Source organism: Merops nubicus, unplaced genomic scaffold, assembly GCF_000691845.1.
Source record: "Merops nubicus isolate BGI_N331 unplaced genomic scaffold, ASM69184v1 scaffold12228, whole genome shotgun sequence".
Lineage (NCBI taxonomy): Eukaryota > Metazoa > Chordata > Aves > Coraciiformes > Meropidae > Merops > Merops nubicus.
Genome location: NW_008623700.1, coordinates 39,076 through 54,957, shown reverse-complemented (window position 1 = coordinate 54,957; position 15,882 = coordinate 39,076). Strand labels below are relative to the sequence as shown.

Sequence of the window (15,882 nt, the reverse complement as noted above, 5' to 3'; positions counted from 1 at the left end):
TGCTAACTGTTGCCTGTGTTACCTCAAAGATTTTTCAAAGACATCTTTAAAAGGTGGAGGTGTGGACTCCTCCAGTGCAGTGGAATCTGTCAGAGGGCATGTGGCTGTTTCCAGTACAAGTAACATCTCCTTGCTACTTGGGTTAGGGAGATGTTTTTTACCTGATGAGGAAGATGGGTGAGAATGTGCACTCTTGCTTTTGGTTCCTGACAGGGATGAGGGCCTTCAGTGGAGCTCCTCTGTCAGCCAAACTTAAGACAGCCTCAGGCTGCTTTAAGTATTGGCACAACTCTTTAGACTCTGGTTTTCTAAGAAGTGTCACACTTTGCATGTTTTTCTTTTCTCTCCCTGACTGATTCAGAGGCAGCCTGAATGGTGCTGAACAAAGCTAGTCCTCATCTTTATTTGTTGTGAGTTGCAATAGGATGAATCAGCAGAGATCATGTGTTGATAAATCTCATGATATGTGCTCCCTGGAGCCTATCAGTGATGGATAACAGAGATTTCTACTGTATTTTTTCTGTGTAGTATTTTAAGTCTCATGTTCTATTGCATCTGTGTTTTTTCTACTGCAGATTCTTGGATTACCTATCAGACCTGTGTGTATCTAACACCACAGCAATACCAGTAACTCAGGAACTCATCTGCAAGTTTATGCTGAGCCCAGGGAACGCTGACATCCTCATTCAGACCAAGTGAGTGTCCGAAATCAGAACATGTTTTTTTGTTATCTGCTCTGTTGTTGTATTTGCAGCAGTTTTCTAGTGGCCCCATTGTGAATGGTTTGTGTTTACAGGCTGGTTTCCACACAAATGGACAATCCCTTGGAATGCCCAGTCATCTCGGATGACATTGATGAAGAGGAAGTGTGGCTTTACTGGATTGACAGTAACAAGGAGCCTCATGGCAAAGCCATCAGGCATCTGGCTCAGGAGGCAAAGGAGGGCACAAAAGCTGATTTAGAAGTACTTACCTACTACAGGTAAAACTGCTTACTCAGATGGAAGAAAATGTAAACTCTCCAAAGCCCCTGGTGCTGTTCTTACCCAATCATGTGCAGTATCAAAAAAGGAAGCCAGGTCATGCCAGAAAAGGGAATTAAAAGTTTGTTTCAAGTTTTTCCTGTAGGAAGCATCACAATCTCTGCTGTCTCTTCCAGACAGATCCTGAGTTTCCTTTGCTTATGACAACTCTTTGTGACTCTATCATTTTGCCTCTTACCTTTTCTTTATTGAGAGTTGTTTTAGGTTGTTTTGCCTGGGAAGCAAGGCATGCTCTGAGGAGGGGGTGTCCTGAGGATTAGAGGAGAAATGTGATCATGGAACAGCATGTTACACTGACTGAAAACAAATAGTCCAAATCCTCCAGCTTTCCATTGAACAATGCTTTGAGTTTCAGGGGGAGCCCAGTCTTTGTGGGGCCTGGACCCTGACATTAGCAATTTAATGGCAAGTTGAGCCCTGGTTTGGCAAAGTCGCTCTTGTTATTTTTTAGGATTTATATCAGAAAGTCTGACATGAGGCCTGCAAAATGAGTTTCTGAGATAGGTTGTTTCCTTTCGCTTCACACACTTTCCAACTGATACTTTGAATGCCACATGTTACTACCTTTGTTTTTTTAAGGTATCAACTGAATCTCTTTGCAAGAATGTGCCTGGACCGCCAGTATCTTGCCATCAACCAGATTTCTGCCCAGCTGTCAGTAGACCTGATCCTGCGGTGCATGTCTGATGAAAGTCTCCCTTACGACCTCCGGGCTTCCTTCTGTCGGCTCATGCTGCACATGCACGTGGACAGAGACCCTCAAGAATCTGTGGTACCTGTCAGATATGCCAGATTGTGGACTGAAATTCCTACTAAGATCACCATTCATGAGTGAGTTGGAAGTGTTTCAAACTGAAGTCCAAAGGCGTTTTGTAAGGGTTAGTCTCAGACAGAAATGGTTGTAGGTGCCTCATGTTGACACAACGTGTATGTGAGAAGGTATTTTGTTGCAGAGCACACAGCTATTAATTATTGTTACTCTTGGAAACTTCCATGGGTAGCTTTACGTAGAAATATTGAATTTTCATTTTTCACTGTGTTCTTGTAGGGAACAAGCCAGGGAAAAATGGAATGGTCTTTCCTCAAACCAGCTGAACTTGGAGTGATCCAGTTTTGTCTAACATTAGAGATTTGCTAAGCTGCAGCTCAGTTTTGTGCTTCAAGCTCAACTGAAAGTCACAGTTGAAGAGCCAGAGTTTACAGTGAGGTGCAGCTATTGCCCCAGAAATGTAGAGGCTTTGGCCTCCATCCAGAAAAGTACTTAAGCATATGTTAAATTTAAGTATGGGAGGACCCACTGACTTCAGTGGAAACCCTCTCTGGCTTAAGTGATCTGATGGAGCAGCGTCACTGGGCTAGACCCAGACAGGGAGTATCTGGCTGAAGAGACAGAGGAAGAAGTACAGCAATGCAGCAGACAGTATTGCTTCTGTTAGTGAGATGAAGGGCTGGTTTGGCACACACGAAAGAAAAATCAGTCCTAGTTGGTAGGGCAGAGGAGGAAGCTGACTGTCCCAGGCTGCTTTCCTGCTCTGCTGTCTTCCTGACAGAAGTAATGCACTCTGACTGGTGGGTAGAGAGGACAGCTGAGACTTGGTGACTTATTTAATTGCCACAGCAAGATTTAAGAATGCTATCTGCCAGAACTGTTTCTGTGTCTGTTATTCCCCCTCTGCAGCCTTTCCTGGTACTGTTGGAGGGAAGGTTTGTGCATCCTCTTCGTGTGTCTATGAAGAGTAATCTGACCTCTACCCCTGCTCCTTAGAGAGAACTGACTGTAATTTCTTAGCATCATGATTAGTTTATGTTTTCTTTAGTGACAGCTGATCTTGATATTAGGGGTGTTTAATTTTCCTTTACTCTATGCCTTGTGTTGTAGGTATGATTCTTTCACAGACTCTTCAAGGAATGAAATGAAGAGGAAGTTTGCCTTAACTATGGAATTTGTGGAAGAGTACTTGAAAGAAGTTGTAAATCAGCCCTTTCCTTTTGGAGACAAAGAGAAAAATAAACTTACATTTGAGGTATTTCTTAGCTATCTGCATCCTACTTACAGTATTCCTCCTCATTTCAGATAAGATTGGTTCTTTCAAGCCAAAGGTAGCTGCAGAATAAATGCTGGTGTAATATGTCCTAAAGAAGCACCAATTCCTAATTCCAGTGTTTTAAATATGGTCTGAAATTCCTGACAGAAACTTTAGATAGGTCTAAATCTTCTAGATTCAAATAACATTGAATAAAGGGCACATGCTTACAGCTTTTATAGCTCTTCCTCCAACCTACCTCCCAAGCTTTGCTGCTGCTGCCTCTGGTCGTCTGAAATCCCCTCCATTCAAACATAGCACAAGCATCTTACCCTTCTTCTGACTTCCATCTTCCCCACAGCTGCTGCCTCTTTAAACAATTTCCTGGACTCTTTCTTCTCAGTCTTAAATATTTTCCCAGCTGCAATTTTATCTTTTCAAACCTTCCTAAAGCTCATTTTGATTTTGCTCTCTCTGCTGTAATTTAACTGCCCAGTTGTTTTGTCTGACTCTGAAAAACAGTTAACACTGGCCTTACTCCAAGGCCTGTTTAAATCAGTGGAAAGACTTGTGCTAATTTGAATGTCCTCTAGATCTGACTCTCTGAAAGCTGCAACTGTATTATTGCACAACCAAATACCACAAAGATTGCTGATACTTCCTTAATTTTTGTTTCTTTGTCTCACAGGTGGTACATCTGGCTCGAAACCTCATATACTTTGGCTTTTATAGTTTCAGTGAGCTTCTCAGACTGACCCGGACGCTGCTGGCCATTCTAGATATTGTTCAAGTTCCTATATCATCATACTTTGAAAGGTTGAGCAAGTTTCAGGATGGAGGTGAGAGAAGCAGCAAAGACTGTTATTCCAGTGTTTGATTAATTGTTTAGGTTGGAAATCATTTATGCAGTGTCTCACTGATCTTTCAAGGTTCTTTATTCACACATAAAGCCGCCTACAGGAATGTGTTGCAGGGTCCATTAGGATGGTCAGCTAAAAAGGAACTTTTTGAAACAGATCTGCAGCCTTCATGACTTGTGGTTACTATGTTGGTGCTGCTGCTCCTTTGCTTGTTTGGAACTGAACTTTCAAATCTGGACCTAAGCCTCAGTGTCCCTTGTGCTGAACAGCATTTGCCTGGGCACAGCAGTTATGATGGCTCATATGTGGCACAAGTGTTTCTTAGTTGTCTTAGCTCTTCCTGTGAAGGGAGAATCTGATGTTACTGGTCTCAAAACTGTAGAAGCACCAGATATGAGTCCAGATGAAGCCATCCTCTGCATGTGTTTGTCAGTTTGGATGTTATTTTCATAACCCAGGCCACAGTGCCTGTCTGGCAACCCCAGGACAATACTGTATGTCCTACTGCCTTTTCTACTGTGGCTTAAAACTGGCTGAAGAATGAGCATGCCAGGAAGATGCTGAAGCTTAGCAGTTCAGTTTCCCTGTGTGCGTGGAAGGGGGAGGTGTGACAGTCATGTGGGCTGAGAGTCCAGGAGACTGATGGCAAATATAGGGCTGTTATAAGTGTTACTGCACTGCCAGCTGGCACACAGCACCCAAAAGGATGAGCTGTCTTTTTTGAAACAACAAGTACTTTGTATTTTCTTTGGGAGGCCATTTCCTAGCCTTGAGTTTTTCTAATCATCATTTTGCTCAGTCACTTCTACAGGAGGCATGAGTGTGCCATCCTTCTTCTTTGAGGTTCACACACTCTGGAGAAGTGTAGATTGTTATTGTCATCTCTGAGCCAGGAAGTCTTATGTTTGCTTCTCTCAATCTTTTTTTTTTTTCAGTACAGTTTTCTGAAATCCCCTGGAAGTCTTTCCTGCAATGCTGTGTACACTAGGGCATGCTATAGCTGGCTGCAGTCCCTCTACAGCACTAGAGAAAGACTCTATGTTCAGACACTTGGAATTATGTTTCCTTTTTTTGTCCTTGGAATACTGCATTGCAGACTCTCTTCTTAAATGGCTCTGGAGGTGGTTTGACTCTAGATACACTCTTGGCATATTGGCAAGATGGGATGTGCAGATGTGGTTCTAGCATTTAGTTCTCTCTGCTCAAGTCCTTGAAGTCCTTATACAACTCATTCAGTGTTTTTACTTGCTTTCATTACCCATAAAATTGTGTTTCTTCCTTAATTCCCTTCTATTTCAGTCAAAGGGTTTCCTTTCAGGCTGTACAGGAGAGGAGAGAACCACCTATTAAGTGCAGACAGACTTGCTCTCAGTTATACTAATTTCCAGAGCAATTCCATGCAAATCAGTGAACTTATTCTGAAATAAATGTGTGAAGGAATGCAGGAAATGTCACCACCATGCAAATGGAAGCTCAGTAGCCTTGTAACAACCATTGACTGGAGCCTTGTTGGAAACTTTTGTCATGAATCTGTTTTTGTCTCACATTGTCAGTAAAAAAAGGCATGGAACAAAAGTGGGGGTTTTTTTGTGTGTCTTTGATTAACTTTGGCCCTTATACAGATTCTTTTAACTTGTTTCTTGGTGGTAGTTGCCTCCATGGACATTTATCTTTTAAACACCAAACCAGTTCAGGATGTGACAATCCACTGATGTTCTTTTGGAAATGATCTGTGAGTTGGTTTTGTTTGTTTATTTGTTTCCCTTTTTCTGCTGTGTGGCTAGAAAGCCCATTGCTTTATAGGGAGTTTTTCAGTAGCTCAGGCTGTTGTCAGTTGTGTCTGCCATCTTAAGGGAGATCAGATATAGAGAAATATATCAGTTATTGTGCTGTCTAGCCTCCAAAATAAGCATTAAAAATAAGCTTTGAAGTTTTTCTGTGGAGAGACAGGTGTTCTTATGTTGAAATAGCTGTAATAGCTGACTTGCTGGAGAGGCCCTCTACAGTCTTAGGCAAAAGAAAAGGATACCCATCTTTGGATGGTCATACCTTGCCTTCAGCCTCCCTCTTCTTTTGTGATTGACAGGTCATAAACCACATAAACTGTGTGTTCACTTTGCAGTTGAGACAGAATGATCCTGAATGTTTAACTGGTATGTGTAGGCATCTTACCATTTCTCCTCCTTTCTCTGGAGTTGCATCCTTACCTACCCATGGGCAGCATGAGGCTATGAAGATGCTTACGTGACAAGGATGCATCATTTAGAAGCAGTTTAAGCAGTTTGGTAACTCCTGTTCACTGTTTTTGAGCAACCAGCTCATAGACCTTCATGCCCAAAGAACGTAATTCACATCTGAAAAAGATATTACTCAATAAAAAAAGGGGAGTACTTTTCATTAAGAAAAAACACACAAAATCCAATCAGCATTAATTGTAGTTGCAGGTTAAGATTAGAGAGGTAGCTCAAGAAGAAGGCACCAGGTACAGTAGTTGTTGACATTGTGGAGACAACAGATGTGGCTGAAATGTCTCCTGTTTGTAACTTCTGCCTGTCTTTGCCTCATGTGGAAGCCTGCTAGTGAGCAAAGAATCAGACTGTAGGGGAAGGACATTGGCTGGCAGAGGTTGTTCCAGTTCCTGGGGCTATGAGAGTTTGTGCCAGCTAAGTGTTTAGCTCCACTATTTTTTTCTTTTCTCTCCTGTTTGTTTTTTTAAAAACCTTTTGCCAGGTAGGAGTCCTTTAAAACCAGCCCTGTAGTTGTCTTGCACCCACATCCTGATTATATCTTTGCTCCTAGGTGGTGAGAAGGTTTGAATGAGCCCCTAAACACACAGATCTCTTGACCTGCTTGTGTGCTGTCTGCCTGGTTGGGTATTACTTGGCCATAGCTGAGGTGTGGTGAGCCCACACTGAGCTAGGAAGAGCCGAGCTCAGGGGATTTTCTGGCTTGTGCTGTGAAGTAGTTGACTGCTTCTGTGTCCAGTCCTTTCAGACTTTGAGAACATGTGCTTGAGCCCATGGTAAGGTGCAGAAGGTGCTTATGTTTTCTGTCTGAGTGGTGGTGGTGGTCTGGGGTGCCTCTGCACGGGTTGGACTGTAGATGATGCTCACGATAAATGAGCCTGGGTTGAGACTGACCTTGAGTCTGTGTTGGAGTGGGAGACCTTGCTGTATTAGGGTCACTGGAACAGGCCTGGGTGGGAGATGATGATGTTTGTTAATGGTGGTCTTGTGCTTTTTTTATCTTCCGGAAGAAGGGGAACAACTAGGGTGTCTGATGCTACAGTGCTTTGCATTTCTACCCAAACAAGTTTGACCCTCAAAATACTGATGTTACCTAGATTCTGTGGAGTCTGCATCCACCTTGTCCAGGATCCTCTAGGTATCCTGAGGGATGAGCAGGCCAACAGAGCAATTGGTCTTAGGAGCTACAGCTAGATCCCTCCTCAGTCTGTTAGGAAGGATTGTTCACCAGGTAAAGCTCTAAGTATATCTTGGTTTTCAATTCTATAGTACTTGTAAGACTGCACATCAAAGGTTCCCCTTCCCCTTTTACACAGATATCATCTCTGTCTGCTATAAAGCTGAGTTACTGAGAATATGTTAGTTGTTTTATCAGTTACCTGATTTGTCTTTTTATTGTCCCTTTTTGCTTACAGGTCTCTTAGTAAAAATTGCACTAGAAAGTGACTCAGCCTGGGTGTATATATATAAAAGATAGATATATAACAGCAATATTTTGTGGATAATTATGCCTATTCAGAATTTTCAGGTTCTGGGACAGATGACTTGAGAAAAGGTTTGACCAGATGGAAAGGTCATGTCATTCTTTCAAAAGTCATATGGCAGCTCTGTAGAAGTTAACATTTTTGGGTGAGATATATTTATTTTACATGATAGGTCTTGCATTTTTGTTAAGAAGCATTGATTTCTATGGGAAACTCAGTGCTGTTTTAGGGGCAGGTAGGGTCCTTTGCCTTTCCACTACTGGCATTGATTAGTTCTAGGTCAGTAGCAGCAAAAGCTTCTAGAATCTGAAGCATTATTCCTATAATGTGAAGTTATAGGGAACTGGTGAGCTTGTCTCTTTACTGGTTTGGCCAGTGCTCCTCATCATGAAGACTGTAGTCAGGATTTTGGGAATGGGTAGAAATATATTAATGGTGTGTGGAGGAAGGAGGTGGGTCTTGGCTGTGGGGAAGCCTGCCTGGAGCTGCACACCTCAAAACTGAAACAACAAAATTGACCAACAGCAATCTGGAATCTTTTTCTTGTTTAACATTTATATCTTAGATAGACCCACTTATTTCAGTAAAACTACTTGTTAAGTAAGGAAGCATATGACAAGTGTTGAACTGTTGAGGCAAATCTGCAAAATGGGAGGTATTTTTAGGCTTAGTGGAAGTTGCATGAAGACTTAATTAACCTTTTACCTCAAGATGTCCTTTCCCATCCTTTGCTTAAATCTTGAGTCACCTTGATGGCTGAGGTAGTCCTTGATGTGTATGAATTTCTCTATTTTGGTTCTGCAAAGATTCTGAAAAGATCCTTAAGTAATTGTAAACGTTATGCCTTGCTTCCCTTAAAAGGCTCGATTTGAATGCAACTGACAGTTAGTTTAACAAGAATTAAATTAGTGTGCATGTAGTTTTCAGGTGTGACCTTATTTGATGAAGACAGATTGGGGAGAGTTGGCTAGAAACATTTGTGAGATAGGATCCTGAAAAAAGAGAAGATCTATATTTTTGGAAATACGAATGCTTCTTACCTAAATTGCATCCTAAAAATGAATTTACTTGAAAATGTTGCAGCCAACTTTTTTTTTTTTTTCCCCAGAATGTTGTAACTTTGAATACTTTTCTGAGGTTATTTGAACCTTTCTTCTGTTTCTTTTTTTCCCTTTTAGATTCTAAAAAATATGGGGTTTTCAAAATATACTACCTGTATCCTAAAGAGGCATTTTTTTTCTTAAGGAGAAAGTGGGGACTTAATTTAGTTGTGCTTTCATTCTGGCACCTTTCAAGAACGTTATAATCTCTTGCAGTATTAATTAAAAGGTAAAGTTATTACTTTCCTATTAAGTGATACACCCTGACTGTATCATTCCAGAGTGAGGAGCCAATCTGCATTGTCCAATACTGGTTATTTATTCCCTGTGAATTAAAATGCACTTCTTTCTCTAGGTGTGATTTGATCTTTTAAATAGCTGATTTTAGTCAAATCATGTAACTACAATGTATGTCAGGTCTAAAAGATGACATGGTACTACTAGCAGGCAAGCTCCATGTTTGCCATGCAGTTCAGTGCTACTTAGTTAATGTTGTTTTTTGGGGATGAGAATAGTGACAAGGAAAGAAATACATCCTTGAATTTAAGCTGGGTGTGTCTTGGGATGCAGTTCACAGTGCTGGGCATCAGTTTGAAAAAGCCCTTGGTGGTACAGACCTGGGTTATCTGCAGAGTATGTCTTTCCCTCAGGAGATCTATGGAAATGGCTGCAATTTTCCTGAGCCAGTTGTCCACCGACATCAGTTAGTCTTTCATCTCCCTTTGCTTCCACAAAGCAAGGCTATGCCTTTTTGAAAAACAGGTTTTAAAAGCTATCTACAATAAGCTTCAGGTGCTCCTGCCTCTGTCATTCTCACATGAAATGTGTTGCTCATGACTGACTCAACAGATGCCTCCTTTTATCTATTCAAACTGGTAGGCAAATATCCCAGCTCCTTCAGGTTATCTCTGGGTCTTTAGCTTGGTAGCATATCCCTCCCCTAGACCAAAGGGACAAAAAATCTGTCCATAGCTGTCCTCAGATCGTGAGATGTTTCTTTGAAATGTATCATGAAAGGTCTGGCCCCTGTGTCATGCTGGAGCTTGGCTGCCTTCTGGTGATGTCCCCCAAAGAATTTGACCCTGGCAAGGGGTAGAGTAGAGAAATCCTCACTCTCTCCTGAAGACTTCAGCACCATCTGTCTGCAAAGGAGTGCTTGTATATCAGTGTGTCAAGTGATTTTTCACCCAGTCTGCTGTCCCTTTGATAAGTCCTGGTAGTCTGCTTAGTCCCTCAGCTTCAACTGAGCAAGAAGATAGGTACTGTTTCCTTCCAGCCCTGCTGGCTGCAAGTAGAGATGTGTACTGCTTAGAAGCACCAGTGAGACCACTGCTAGAACAGGCTTGAGAACGAGGTTGGATCTGCTGTTTCTCTTGTGTCTGTATGTCCTCTGTGACCAAGAAGGACTAGATCTCATCCAGGACTATTAGAAACTACTGCATTGTTTCTCAGCCTTGCATCCATGTCTGCTAGCTGCTCTTTTGTCTAGTTAACAGTTTGAAATATCTTCTTGAGGCATACTTTGATTAGCAGAGCTAATGAGGCAGTGGCTGCCTGGCAGACTGGAACAATAACTTATGCCAGCAGTTTACCAAAAAAAAAAAAAAGGTTGCAAGACAAAAAAAGATGTAACCCTTAGGAAAGTTAGCTGTGTTAGTCACAGATGTCTACAGTGAAGCAGCTGCTGTTCAGTGCAGAATACTGCCAGACCAGAGGGGAGGTCAGTCTGAGAGTTTAATTCTCTGGCGTGGACCATTTCTCTTTCCTCCTTATTCTTTCCCTCATCATGAATGTGCATTAATGTGATTCCAGAAGCCATTGCTCTTCTAGGAATCAATATCCATGTCATAGGTGTAACTGGGTTAGGAGGCTTGATTCCCATGATGATTTCTACCTTCAAGGCTAGCGTGCTGATGTATGTCCTTTTTCCTTTGCCTAGTGTCTGTGTCATGAAGGCTGTATTTTTCACACTGCTTTGTGGTTTTTGGGTAGAGACAACATCAGCAGAAACTGCAGAATGTCAGGGGAAAGAGAAGTTGGGGAGTTTCACCATGGCTGGGCAGCAATGAGTTTGTGTGCAAAAAGGGAGGGCTTGTGCATACACTGTAGGTAAGTGGAGGCTGGGGTGGCCAGATTCACTCAGGAGATGGGCAGCAAATGTATGTGCATTGCATATTGTGGGGATTTTTGTTTGCTTGGCTTCATTAGCTCTGAAGGCTGCATAAAATGTAGAAGTTGACCTCACCTTCTGCCCTTCATGTCCTGCGTTAGGCTTCCTGTGAGGCTTACCTGAGGTCAGCTAGTTACTGAGCAATGAAAAATGGTTTAATGAAGGAATAAAGTGTGATTCTTGGCCTGTTTATGGTAGGTTCTGCAGTCTTTATGAGCAAATTCTGTAGAAAACCTGTAAAAATTAATACCTCTTCCACAGAGCTGTAAGGCTTAATGCTCCTGCCAAATAATATATAGCTCTAACAGGCTTGGAATAAAATGTGTTCCTTTAGGTACTGAAGTGTTGTTATTATATGTCTTAAAAATGGCTATAACTTTTCACGCCGATAAATGAAATTGTGTGAAGCAATGTAGCTAAATCAACAAAGGTGAAGAAATGTAGAGCTAAAGCTGCTGTTGGGTTTTTAATGTAGCCCTTGGTAACTAGACGTTGCTGTGCATACAGTCCCCTGCCAGGGGATCCCCAAGGAGAGGCAATGTTACATCTTAAGATAGCACTGGAACTGGAAGAAGGTTGTGGTGAAGCATTAGGATAAGTCTCACCAAAATCCACCAAGTCAAGGCTCCTGTTCAGCAGTCATTGGGAGAGTGTCTTGCTGTTCCAAGTACTGTTTTAAAACCTGGTTGAATGAACTTGCTCTAAAGCATTTCAGCTTTGCTGAAAACTGGCTTTGATGGTGGTGAAAGTTTTGGACTTTCAGCAAGGTACCAGATACCTCCCAAGGCAGCTGTGAGGTCAGAAACCAGCCTAAAGCTTCCCTAGCACACTGGCAAAATTCAGTTTTGCCTCACTGGGGCTACAGTTGGTACAAGTTAATTTCATGGGGAAAATGAGAATGGCTGAGGACTGAGAAAGCTTTGGGACTTGCTGGGTTGTGGGTGGGGAAGGAGGTCTGAAGGGCTGTGGTGAAAGAAGTTGGCCTGGTAGGGATGGGTTGAGTGTGTTGGTAGCACATGCTGTCTGGCTTGTGCCCTGCTGCCTTGGAAGTATTTTCTAGGAGATGCTTGGAATAAGTTGAAGCATCAAGTAAGTGTCCTAGACAAAGAAACTCAGGTTCGATGACATCTGAGGGTTGTCTCTGTGACTTAATAACTACAAAGACAGTGCGAGAAATGCCACATTTTTGCAAAAGCTTTGGTTTGTTTCCTTTCCACCACCCCTTTTTCTACATAAGCAAGATTGCAGAATATATTAGACTTTCATGGACAGGTTAATCAAAGTTGTTGGAGCAGTGGATGCGTGCACATTGCTCTGTACCAGATTTCTTGAAGCATGCCATCGTGTGCCAGCACCTATTGAGGTACTTGGTTTCCAGAAGCATTGAGCATCCAGCTTCTCCAGTCCCTCATGAGAGCTACTGGGTGTTAAAACCATTTTGAAAATATGGGCACTTTTTATACTTCTGAGTAGGGAGATGAGCACTGTTGAAAACAGACTGAGCAGTTTAGAAAATTGAGTCCTAGGAATCCTCCTTTCCTGTATCTGTGTTGAGGAAGAATGAACAATAATGGTACTGAGAACAGGTTCTCGCCCTTGGTGGCAGCTGAGGACCAGTTCAGGTCCATCTAAAATGCTGTGGGTACTTCAGAGCAAGCTGAGGGTGCTGCATTGCATTTTGGCTAGGAACAATTTGAGGAGAAGGCATGAATTGTCAGCTGCCTTTGGCAGTTGTTTTTCTTTCTGCATATGGTATTTTGTCACTCAGCATCCACACTGTATTCCATAGCAAATTGGTGTTTACTTTTATATTCTGCTTTCAGAATTCTTGCAACCAATAAGTGACTTACCAAGAAAATATATTTATGTAGAAAACGAAGTGCCAAATTACCCACTGTTTGGATAACTCGGGTAGTTGTTATTTTTTCCCCATAACTGACTCCTCTGAAAAGTCTTTCCTCTCGGGGAGACCGCTGTGTTGTCAGTCATGCCAAATTGTATGAGATTATGTGCTGCAGTTTTGTGACAGAAACGGATATTCATTAGGAAGTTGTGATCACTGTAATAAAGCATAATGAAAAGGAGATGCACAGTCATCTTTTCAAACCATGACAAGCATTCTCTTCTTTCCTCCTCTTTCAGTGCCTGTCAATCTGCAGCTCCTTTAAATTACCACTTCTGCATAAAATGATTTCAGTCTTCTCTTGGCTAACCTTGTGAGACCATACATTTGACATGAGGCATTTCGAAGGGGTTCCATTACTTGTGGAAGGTTTTTGGCATCTGACTTGTTTTGGCAGAGGGACGAGTAGAGAGGAAGAGTTGGGAGAGGAAGGGAAAATTGGAAAAATGGAAAGAGATTCATGGAGATTGCCTTGCATTCTTTTCCTCTGTTGGTCAGTCACAGCTCTGAGTGCTTTTGCAGTGCCTTGCTGGTGAGAGAAAGAGTTGGTTGCACACACTAGCACCTTACAACATTGCAATGACTGTCCTCTCCCTGCCACACTTCATTTGTATGTAAATGTTAATGCCTTAACCTCAAAGAAGACAACAAATTATGCAGGCCAGCAGGTTAAGGGCAGCAGTACATATGGAAACACAGCTCAGGCTTCTCTTGGCTTATCTCTAGCAAAGTGCAACCAGAAGTAATCGGGGTTCACATCTCCTTGCTATCTGTCCTGATTTAGCTCAGTTAACTAGCTGAGGCAGTAAGTTAATTTTTCCTTGGCCATTGGTATTCAGAAAGTGCTTTGGAGCTCTGACTAAGATCAGAGCTCTGTTATTTTAGTCATTGTGTGCATATGTACTAAGAATTTAAATCTCTTTTATTGAGCCAGTGTGTTTTGTCTTGCGTTGTTGCAGACTTAGCTGACACGAGGTCAGTCACATTTTAAGGTGCAGTAACCTTTCTGCATGCCTCATCCTGCTGAGATAACTGTGCTGAAGACAAGAGAACACAAAAGCATAGCAAGAAGAAACAGCTCACTAGCAAGACTGCTAGGCTGCTGCTGACCCCTGATGCTTGTGAGTGATGGGTTTAAATCCATGCTTGACAAGGTCTAGACTTCCAGGGCTGGACAGGTAACGCTGAGCACCCATGAGTGATGATTACTGGGGGATCTTTTGGAAGAGAAGGTACTCCCCAGCCTTCATGTACATGACTGCTTGTGGCTTCTTTCAAAGAACAGACCAATTCCTCCCAGTGCTGAGACACAGCCATGCATGAATGAGCTGGTTGGCTGCTGTCTACTCCTAAAAGATGGTTACCTTTCATCAGCACCCTACAAAACGTAGCAGTTAAAATAGCTTTCCTGAAAAGAATGCTGAATTGCTTCAGTTGCTCTATTATTTTCACACTGGAAACATTCTCCCCAAGTCTGCTCTGAGTTAATTGAAAATAATAGTCAGCATCAGGCAGTTAGTTAGAAAGTTTTCCAAGATGGGTTTACCCATGACACGTTGTCTAACTGCTGTTATTGAAAGAAATAGTGCAGTACTGAGTCACTACACATTTCAGCTGTAAATACTAAACTGAATTAAGTAGACTTTTTTCCCACTAAAATCCTTTCTATGCATTCGTGAAATTCCTGATGCTGTTGGGAAGCAGCTTCATAGCTGCTGCTCACTTGTTGGTGCTGTCTTTTACCTCTGGTGTTCCATGGCTAAGAGGAGAGGACAACATTCATCTCATTGCTTTTTATTCCTAGATGCTTTTATAGGCTCCATCATCCCATTAGCTGAGTGGATCCCAGTCTTGTTATGTCAGGCCTCCCACAATCCTTTTGAGAGGTGGGGAGAGTGGTCATCTCACTTATGGATCTAGTCCTGAAATGCAGAGTGGCTGATTCCTTGGTCATGGAGGGAGCTGGATCCCATCCCCTGAGGTGCCTGTGCAGCACCCCAGTGATAGCTGATGAGTAAGCAAAATGTATGCTGTGGACAAAATCCCAGCTTGCTTTCTCTGAGAACATGAGGTCCACCCAAGTTGTTGTCTGATTCCTTGTCCAGAAGACACCATCTTTTCTGTTAACTTTACACTGAGTGGACTTCAGTCTTGAAGGATGGGCAGGAACTTTTCAAGAGAAAGTGGAATTCTTCTGTCTCATTTGGGACAAACTGCAGTTCTATCTAGGTTTCAAGAATAATATCTTCTGGACTTGTGTTAGACTTAAGTGACTTGTTGATAACCCCATTGACTCAAATTCTTTTATAAGAAATTCCTGAGGTTTCCAAATAGCAGTGCCTCTCTATAGTCACCTCAGTACAACTGAGTGAAAGGGATTTTCAGAACATGTGGGAGAGAGGATGATGACTTCTCAACTGAATTGTAGAGCAGATGTATTACAGGGCATCAAGCAGCTGCACAACCTGCAGGTCTTGTTGTGGGCCTATCAGTCAGCATTAAGGACAAGATGATAAGAGTGAGGTCATTTATTTCATGGTTTGAAGATGAAGTAAATGCAAAAAAATGGTTTAACTGAAGCTACTTCAAGGGTTGAAGGTCTTCCACTTAGTAATCTAGCTTTATATGGGTATACTGAATGATGGTCAATGAAAATAATGTTTAGCACATTTGGAGAAAGGGTCGGGGGAGAAAGATCCATCCTGTGTTACTCTTCAGCTGTTTGACTTGAAAGGAAAATGCACCATTTTCATGGTGCAGCAAGAAGGGTATTTGGAATTTCCCTTTTGCTGGTGTTAGGAGAACTTCCTGTGCTTGCGTGATGTGAGGATCTAGTCCTTAGTTTGGCTTCTAGCTTTTTTTCCCTAACATCATACAAAGTCAGAAATACATTTTTTTCCTCTCCTTTGTAGGGACTTAAAGTAGTATTTTCAAAAGATCAATTCAGAGTGATTGTGTAAGGTTGGATGCCGAATGGGACCTCAAACGTGACAGTAATCTGCCTTGTTTACTTTGAAAAATCAAATTCTTTGTGTGCTTTCCTTTTACAGTC

At 42.1% G+C, this 15,882-nt stretch overlaps 1 protein-coding gene across 1 annotated transcript in view; it reads left to right on the top strand.

Moving 5' to 3' along the window:
• ITPR2 (inositol 1,4,5-trisphosphate receptor, type 2) overlaps positions 1-15,882 on the top strand; it is a gene marked incomplete at its 3' end in the record, with an annotated part of 60,360 nt that overhangs the window by 15,145 nt on the left and 29,333 nt on the right. The window contains exons 8-12 of the mRNA XM_008945164.1: positions 576-695; positions 797-982; positions 1,623-1,874; positions 2,923-3,067; positions 3,756-3,906. Coding sequence (XP_008943412.1) covers positions 576-695; positions 797-982; positions 1,623-1,874; positions 2,923-3,067; positions 3,756-3,906 — 854 coding nt within the window. The remainder of the gene's footprint in view (positions 1-575; positions 696-796; positions 983-1,622; positions 1,875-2,922; positions 3,068-3,755; positions 3,907-15,882) is intronic.